The sequence below is a fragment of the Myotis yumanensis genome, unplaced genomic scaffold, assembly GCF_028538775.1.
Source record: "Myotis yumanensis isolate MYYU_CA2020_CCGP unplaced genomic scaffold, mMyoYum1.0.hap1 SCAF_5, whole genome shotgun sequence".
Classification (NCBI taxonomy): domain Eukaryota; kingdom Metazoa; phylum Chordata; class Mammalia; order Chiroptera; family Vespertilionidae; genus Myotis; species Myotis yumanensis.
The window spans coordinates 89,063,014-89,072,162 of NW_027223756.1; the positions used below are offsets into that span (position 1 = coordinate 89,063,014).

Here is a 9,149-nt window from a genome sequence, read left to right on the forward strand (position 1 = left end):
TAGCGAGCTCGATTCCCAAACAAGGGCACATGCCTTGATTACAAGTTCAATCCCTGGCCCCAGTCGGGAGGCAACCAAGTGATGTGTCTCTCTCAGGTCAATGTTTCTCTCTCTCCTTTCTTTCTTTCTTCCTCCCCCCTCCCTTCCACTCTCTAAAAATCAATGGAAAAAATATCCTACTCCTTGGGTGAGGATTAAAAAAAAAAAGACTATAAGTTATCAATGGGGGCAATATTAACCACAAATTGGGGTGGCTTGGGGTGGGAACAAGACTTTTTGCCCCCCCCGCCCCAAAGATATTTCAATGGTTTGTGGCCCTCCAGAGCTTCATCTTCCCTGACAAAATCTTACTCATCAATATTTAATTTCTCCCATTAAATTAAAGTTGTTTTTTTTTTAAGGGGATGATAATGAGAAAAAAGGTTGAGAAATACTGTCTGAAAGGTATTTACACCCACTTCCAATGGGTGGTTTCATGGTGTGGTGACAAAAGCAAGGATGAACACTCAGCGTAGGTTGGATTACAGTGTGCCTCCGTTTCCCTAGCTGCGAAATAGTCTGGTTTATATACTACGGTGACTGTGGAAGTAAGTGAGATGATTCATATGAAGTGTTAGCTGTTGTCATAATCATCCCCATTTTATTCGGAAAGGGAAGGTCAGAGACAGGAAGACACTTGCTCTCGGGTAGAGAAGCCTTGGGGGCGCCAGAGGCCAGCTCCACAGCTGCTGGGCTGGCTGGGGGAGAACTCATTTCCCCGGCTGAGTCTTTCCTGTCCCTCTCTGAGGAGCTGGTTCTGCCACGGACGGTCCCAAGTGGGAACTGGCACAGGCTGGCAGCCCGCGTCCTTCTCTTTGGGCACCCGTCCAGTTCTGGAATGCCCAAGGGTGAGCCCCGGCTGGAGAATGGGGCAGTCGCTTGCTGCCTCCTGCAGGTGGAACTGGGGAATGCAAGCACCGAGACGGTCCCAAGTCGTCTACTAGTGTATTAGGGAATGCTCCCCCGCCCCCCAGTCCCCCTCATCCTCACCGTCCCCCCATCCCCATCCTCAACAATTTGGGCAACAGTAGTACAAACTAAGATTCACATTACCCATTGAACCCTCAAAATATGGCAACAAGAGAAAACGACATCCAAATGTACGCAAAACACTCAAAAAGACGAGGGGTTTTAAGAAATGGAATTTGTCAAATTGGCTTCACTGGGAGGGAGGGGGGAGCAAGAGCAGAGAAACCAGAAATGTGTGCCAAAGCCGGAAGTGTGTGCCAAAGCGGGAAGTGTGCCGGAGGAGGCGGTAGAGCCTGACTCTCCGCCCCGCCCACAGACCCAGAAGTGTGCCAAAGGCGCATGAGCAGCGCCTAGCTCGGCCAATGAGGACGAAGTAAGGCGGGATTTCGGCCGGATATAATGTTTCTAAACAGGAAGTGTGGCAGTTTACTACCGAACTGCGGGCGGGCGCCATGGCGGCCTACGAGCAGGTCCAAAAGGGGCCCTTGAAGCTGAAAGGCGTCGCAGAGCTCGGCGTGACCAAGCGGTGAGTCCCAAGAGCCGGCGGGAACCCCATCTTCTGCCCTTAAGCCACTTTCCGACACCCCGGCCTCTTGCTCTCTGATCCGATCTTACCCCATATTCCCTCCACCACCACCTCCCGTCTCCCCTTTCAGGAAGAAGAAAAAGAAGGACAAAGACAAGGCGAAACTCCTGGAAGCCATGGGAACTAGCAAGAAGAACGAGGAGGAGAAGCGGCGCGGCCTGGACAAGCGGACCCCGGCCCAGGCGGCCTTCGAGAAGATGCAGGAAAAGCGGGTGAGGCGGGTGGGCAGGCCGGGGATGCCCGGCTCCGTGGGCACGCGTCTCCCGGAGCCGATGCCTAGGACGGGCCGGGAGACTCGAAACCCGGACGCTTGAGGGATGACGAGGGATGGCTTGATTCCGGGGAGAAGATGCTGTGTGAGGGGAAGAGCCCACTGCCTGGGAAGCCCCTCGGGCCGAGTGCAGTCAGAAGGTAGAGCTGCTGGTGGCGTGGAAAGGAGCGGGAGACCCGAGTTTGAATCCCAGTGCCGTCTCTCATTTGTCCCGTGACACTGCGCCAGTAACTCTTCTTCTCCCCGTGCCTCGTTTTCCTAATCTGTAGGAGTCAGGGTAGACCCCCTTTCTTAAGAAGGATGGGACCTTTGAAATGCAAGTATATTGCATTTGTCATTAGGTCTGGTATAAAGTCAGCGCTCATTGGTGTTAGCTGTTGATATTAAATGGTCATGCTCCCTGCTGTAAGTCACCACAGTCTGTTTCCATGACAACATTGTTGGCAGATTCAAATGTCTGTTGTTTATTTTAATGCAGCGGTTCTCAACCTGTGGGTCGCGACCCCTTTGGGGGTTGAACGACCCTTTCACAGGGGTCACCTAAGACCATCGGAAAACACATATATAATTACATATTGTTTTTGTGATTAATCACTATGCATTAATTATGTTCAATTTGTAACAATGAAAATACATCCTGCATATCAGATATTTACATTACGATTCATAACAGTAGCAAAATTACAGTTATGAAGTAGCAACGAAAATAATTTTATGGTTGGGGGTCACCACAACATGAGGAACTGTATGAAAGGGCCGTGGCATTAGGAAGGTTGAGAACCACTGTTTTAATATTAACCGTTTGAGTCCCAAGCAGCGCAATCGCGCTGCTGAGATTTTATGTCGAGAAAACATACGATTCCGTTTGAGTCCCAGGGGGTATTGAAAAAACACTGTCGAAGAATCCCAAACAGCGCAACCGCGCTTTCTCTAAATGAGTACGAAAAGACCCAAATAGCGTGATAGCGCTTGTTTTATTTTATGTCGAGAAATACCAAGCAGCGCGATTGTGCTGCTTGGGACTCAAACGGTTAAACACTTAATAAATAAATGTGTGCAACAGGGGATAGGAGGGATCAGCCTTAAATAGATAAGCCTGGCCCTTATGCTGGGGGGAGGGGAAAAATAGGTCTAGGTCAGTGGTTCTCAACTGAGGGCCATTTTGCACCCCCCCCCCCCCCCCCGACTTACATCCCCAGGAAGTCAATTGGCAATATTTGGAGACATTTTTGTTTGTCATAATTCAGGCTGGGTGCTCCTGGCATCTAGTGGGGTGGAAGCCAGGGATGCTGCCGACATCCTGCAGTGCTTGAGACAGGAAAGACTGATCTGGCCCAAAATGTCAGTAGTGCCCAGGCTGAGAAACTAACCGTGGTCTGGGTGATTTGGTCCAGTGACATTGGGGAAAAGTTTACTCTTTGCTCCTAGGCCTAATTCAGTCATTGGGAAAAAAAGAAAAAAAAAAAAAGGGATGCACTGGCTTTGGCAAGACATACCTGGGTTCTACTCTGTCTCTACCGTTTGTTGGTGGTGTAACTCTGGACAATTTGGCTAATCCCCACACCTCAGTTTCTTCATCTGTAAAGTGGGGTTGAAGTCCCTACCTCATTGGTTTGTGGTGAGAATTTTAACAAGTGAATGCACTTAAGTCCCTGCCTAAGGTTATAGTCAGAGGCAGGGCTGGGATGTTACTCCTAGAGCAGAGGTGGGGTAGAGAGAGGCTAATGTAACCTGCAAGGTCAGGCAGTAGCAGTGGAAGGTATCGGGTTTGGGGTAGATTTTGAATGAAGAACAGGATCAACTGATGGATTGGCTGTAGGCTGGGAAAGGAGAATCAAGGATAACCAAGATTTTTGGCAGGAGAAGCAAGGTAAATGAAGGTTCTGGTTACTGAAATAGGAAGGATCGCAGGTAAAATAGGTTTCTAAAGAAAGGTATTAAACCTTGGTTTTAGAAAAGTCAAATTTGAGGTGACTGTTAGAAATCCAAGTGGAGAATTATTGTGGACAGTTTGACATCTGAATCTGCAGTTTGGGCAAGAGGTGGGCCCCAGATAGACGTTGGAAATTGAAGAGAGACGGTGTCTGAGAAGAGGTGTAAGGTCTGGCCTCTGGTGATTAGAGGGTGGCAGGGAAGAAATTGCAAAGGAGCATGGGAAGGAGGAATAACAGGAGAGTGTATTTGAGAGCTGAGCGGAGAAAGTGTTTTCGACTAGGAGGAAGTGATCAGCTGTGTCTTATGCTGCCAAGAGGTCTTGTGGGGTGAGCACTGAGAGCCCTTAGTTGGCATTTAGAATGAGAGGAAGAAAGACCGATTAAATATTGTATGTCAACTATAATGAAAAATAAGTTTAAAAAGAAAGGCTGATTAGAGTGGATCCAAGAGAAGGTGGGGGAAGGCAGAGGTGGAGATGAGGAATAGAAATGGCTCTTGGGAGATTTACTGTTAAGGGGAACAGAAAAATGGGCCTGTTGTTGGCACTTAAACCCAGAAGTACTGTTGTCAGTTTTGTTTGACCCAGGAGAGAGAGAGGTGAGGTGGATGAAAGAGAAAGGAGGTGTGGGCAAAGCTAGGCACTGTTGGGCAATGCAGATTCCCTTGTGTTTGGTGGAAGATGTTTGATTGGGCACAGGGAGCAAGAAGGCTGGACCGCTCCTGGCTTCTGGGTGCAGGGCCCTTGGGGTGGGCCCCTGCCTATTGGAAGGGGTCAGGGCTTGATATCTTCAGGCCCATCACCCGCTATACACTCTGGTCCTTATGTTCTCTGTGTGAAATGGAGATGGTGACAGCTCCCAAGGCACCCTGTGAACTTAGTGCCTGGAGTTGGGAGAGAGAAGGCAGAGCCCCGCAAAGGGCCTGGCATTGGTGACAGCTGCTCAAGTCAGTTCGGCTTCTTGTGAGGACACATGGGTCTCACGTGGGCTCACAGCAGTAGGAAGAGAGGCAGGGATGGACAAGGCAGACAATTCAAAGGGAGAGTCATTCACTTGGGAGCTGACAAGGCAGAGGGAGATGACGCAGCAAATGAAAACAGGAGGGACAGGGAGCAACAGCCAGGTGGCAGCTGACAGTATTACCTCCTGGGTCTGTGGATCGACTGGGCTCATCTAGGTGGTTCTGCTGACCTTGCTTAGAGTTTGGTGCAGTCAGACGGCAGCTGGGGCTTTGCCATCACATGTCCAGTGCCTCAGTGCTCTTTCCGTGGCCTCTCTCCCCCACATGTCATTTCACCTGCCAGGTCCTTTCTTTCCAGTGAGGTCATCAGACTTCCTGTGGGATTGCTGGTTCCCAAGGGCACAAAGCAAAAGATGTTGGGTCTTCTTATGGCTTCTGGCTGGTCCTGACACTACGTTCTGTTAAATAAACGGAGTCATGGGGCCAGTCCAGAGTCAGTGTAGTCAGACAACTGCACAAGACCAGGAATACCAGGCAGCAGTTTCTGGATGTGTGAGGAGGGGTGGGCCACCAATGTGAGTTGGCCACGGTCACCTCGCTAGTAAGTGTAGTGTCAGGTGCAGCCCCAGCTCTCTCTGGCTCTGCATCCCACACTCTTACCAGGTACCACTGGGTGTTGGGAATGAATGCTGAGCCAGGCCATGGTTGTGCTGGATACATAAGCTAGAATCACTCACGAAGGTGATGTGTATCTTGTAGCCCTGCTGGCACTGTGAACATTAGATAGATACTGTCACTCAGGCCCTTTGCTCATTTCTCATCCTTCCTCAAACCCTATCTGGGACTTTCTTTTTCTGAAAAAATGGGAATTCTGCCAATTGCCCAAGGAAGCACTTGTACAGCTCCCAGTAGTAGTCGTGCTAGTACATTTCCTGCCACTCAGACCAAAGGGCAGCTGACCTGAGTTTCTAGTGCGATGTGTTGTAGCCAGGTGTCCCTGTCAGACCAGCCTGAGTGGATTTGAGGGACCTGAGACCTCCAGCTGTTGTAGGTGTGAGAGCCAGGCCAGCTGGGGCTCCAGTCTTCCATCCTGTGCTAGCCTGGGCTATGTCTCACCTGCATTCTCTCCTCTCTTCAGCAAATGGAAAGGATCCTGAAGAAAGCCTCCAAAACCCACAAGCAAAGAGTGGAGGTAAGTCATGTGTCCACGGGGGGAGGCTGAGTCCTGTAGGTCCCAATGGGGCCCAGAGGCTTGGAGCCAGGCAGAGGAGTCACTGGAGTGTCATTGGGGGCGGGCTTACCCAACTTCCCTGGGGTCATTGAAGGGAGAGGCCAGGGTTCCGGCAGCTATAAGGCCTGGCAGGCTGGCTTTAAGAGCAGGGGGCTCACTGAGGGGAGACAGGATAAAGTGGGGGTGGATGGTGGCATGTGTCCCTAGTTAACCCTGCTGGGTGCTGTGATGACATGGGCTTTTTCCTCCGCTTCCCCAGGACTTCAACAGACACCTGGATACACTCACAGAGCACTATGACATTCCCAAAGTCAGCTGGACGAAGTAGCCTCCCCACCCAGAGTATGGGTGCACCGAGGGGAACAGCAGGCCAGGTTGGGGTTATGTGTGGTGCCTGTGGTATTTTCTAGAAACACTCTTTACACACACCCTGCGTCTTCTGCTGAGACAGTGCTTTTCAAAGCAGTGTGCCCTCATTCTGGAACTTGATTAAAGTAAGACTATCCTTTTACTCTATTTTAGTTTCTCAGTAGCACATTGACGATGAAGCTTTTTAGTTCGGACTGGAAATTATTGAGAGTTTATTCAGAGGTTTTTACACCCAAGTTGTATCTAACTCGTGTTGACAGTCCACCAGCTGTCTCTGCCTGGAGGAAACTGCCCCCAGAGGAGAAGGAGCTGCAAGTGCAGACCCTCACGGGGCCCTGCCTGTGCTGCCCTTCCACGTTCCCTCTAGCTGGGGCTTATGCGGTTCCATCCAGGGCCTGGGGAGGCCATTCGCCTGTGGCCTTCAGACTGCCTCCTCAGCCCAGCTGGCCAGGGAGAATAACCGCCCAAGGCAAGGATGGAATGAACGCCTTGCCCCTTTCTGAGCTGAGCTAGTGGCTGGCATGCAGCCTGTTCCCCCAAATCCCTATTCCAGACATGTCAGGTGGGTGTTGCCATGGTAGACATGCCAGTCAAGTACCACGTTCTTTGTAATGGAACCCAGACACTGCCTCCTGCCTCACTACCTTCACCGCTGAGCTCCAGGCACAGTGTTTGTTCAGAGTTGGCACATTCATGGAACCTGTTTGGCATTCCCGGCCTAAGGACGCCTCAGGGTAATGGGACCAGGGCAGTGACACACACAGACAGACATCGGTGCAGTCCCAGGTTCCAGTGCTGCAGAGCCAGTGTCTTTGAGGGCCTGATGTCCCCCCCGCATGAGGATCGGACTGCATGTGCTACTGGAAGAATATGGTCTCTATTGACATACATCTGAAAAAACAACAAATTCAGAAGAAAAAAATCTAAGTGTTGGGTTTGGGGCTGTCATATGTGAACTGCAGAATAAAGCAAAACCAGTTATTAAATATAAGCCTGAGTGTTTTAATTATAAGTTGTTTATCACTACAAACTCTGTCTTGGATTTATTGCATACACAGGATGTGTGCTGCCAAAATATTTGCCTTCAGTTTGGATAAAATTAGATGATGTGTTCTCACCTGTGGCTCACAACCCACCAAAGAGAAGTGACGGTCATTACCACTGGCTCCATTGGGCAGCCTCCCATATTACCTGTTGGAAAAGCACTTGCAGATATTGTTTTATCCACGAGCCAGTGGTTGGAGTCTGAGCATGTGCTGTGAAAAGTTAGAATGTGGAAGATAAACATTCCAATTCTCCCTAACAAACTGCTCCAAAAATGAGTGGCTTAAAACCACAGGATTTCTCCCAATTCTGTTGATTTGTTGAGCTCAGCTGGGTGGTTCTTCTGCTCCATGTGGTATAGTTTAGTTGCCTTGTATAACTGTGTTGACTTGGCCTGGAGCCAGAAAGTCCAAGGTGGCATCTTGTCCTCAAGATTTCTCTCCAAGTAGGCTATTTCATTGGACAACAAAAGTCATGTCACCCAATTTGGGAGGGAACTACTCAAAGGCCTGAACACCAGGAGACATGGTTTATTTGTGGCCACCACTTACAGTTTTTAACAGTGGCTCTCAAATTCTGAAGGTTAAACATTAAAAACCACTGATACTTCCTGGGATGGAGCTCTGTCAGATTTTCCAGAGCTCCCCAAGTGACCCTAATTTTGAGAAACCCTGATTTACCACAATATTTTTTTAAAATGTATTTTTAATGATTTCAGAGGAAGGGAGAGGGGGAGAGAGAAAGATAGAAACATCAATGGTGAGAATAATTGATTGGATGCCTCCTGCACGTCCCCTACTGGGGATTAAGCCCACAACCCGGGCATGTGCCCTTGACCAGAGGTGAAATCTGGCTTATATATTTAAATATAAATGCCAAAGATGAAATTAAGATGAGTCAAATTCCTCCACATAAGGAAAAAAGGTTACAAGTAATTTATGTGAAGAATGTTTCTTATAAGAAAACTAGAGGCCTGGTGAACAAAATTTGTGCACTGGGGTGGGGGGGGGGGGGCGGAGCGGGGGTCCCTCAGCCCAGCCTGTGCCCTCCCAGTCTGGGAGCCCTTGGGGGATGTCCAACTCATGGCTTAGGCCTGCTCCCCGTGGGCATCCTTAGCGCTGCTGCAGAGGTGGGAGAGGCTCCCCCAACCGCTGCTGCACTCGCCAACCATGAGCCCAGTTTCTGGCCCACTGACCACCAGGGGGCAAATCCTGTGTTGAGCGTCTGCCCCCTGGTGGTCAGTGCCTGTTATAGCGGCCGGTCATTCAGCGGTTTGGTCGATTTGCATATTAACCTTTTATTATATAGGATGGGCTGCTTTGTGCAATAATGCTTCCCGACCAGGATTTACTTAGCAGTGCTCTAATATTCCAATGTTCTCTGGATTTTCCTGCATTTACATCTCTATCCTTAGCAGAGGATATATTGCAAAAGCCATCTTTCAAGACCCAGATGGAGATGGGAGGAGTGATCAAAAGTGGGTGTTCAGTTGGTTGGATTGTTGACCCTTGACCAAAAGGTGGGTTTGAGTCCCAGTTAGGGCACATACCTGGGTTGCAGGTTGGATCCCTAGGTCAGGGCACCTACGGGGGGCAACCGATCAATGTTTCTCACATCAATGTGTCTCTCTCTCTTCCTCTCTAAAAAATCAGTAAAAACATATCCTCAGGTGAGGATTAAAAAAACGAGAGGCAGGCAGTGCAAGTAAATGGTTCTGATACTGCAGGATTGGGATCCCCAAGGCA

The 9,149-nt window shown here is 49.6% G+C and overlaps 1 protein-coding gene across 1 annotated transcript; it reads left to right on the forward strand.

The window, feature by feature from the left end:
* The first annotated feature begins 1,428 nt into the window (after positions 1-1,428).
* Positions 1,429-6,502, forward strand: FAM32A (family with sequence similarity 32 member A). Its single transcript, XM_070416300.1, has 4 exons — positions 1,429-1,534; positions 1,665-1,806; positions 5,899-5,952; positions 6,251-6,502. Exons 1-4 carry the CDS (start codon positions 1,461-1,463, stop codon positions 6,317-6,319), a joined length of 339 nt encoding a protein of 112 aa, XP_070272401.1. The 5' UTR covers positions 1,429-1,460; the 3' UTR covers positions 6,320-6,502.
* Positions 6,503-9,149: the final 2,647 nt, after the last annotated feature.

Coding starts and splice junctions, on each gene's coding strand:
- FAM32A (XM_070416300.1), top strand. CDS start 1,461: ATGGCGGCCTACGAGCAGGTCCAAAAGGGGCCCTTGAAGCTGAAAGGC. Junction 1,535..1,664: donor GAGCTCGGCGTGACCAAGCG/GTGAGTCCCAAG, acceptor CTCCCCTTTCAG/GAAGAAGAAAAAGAAGGACA. Junction 1,807..5,898: donor AGAAGATGCAGGAAAAGCGG/GTGAGGCGGGTG, acceptor TCCTCTCTTCAG/CAAATGGAAAGGATCCTGAA.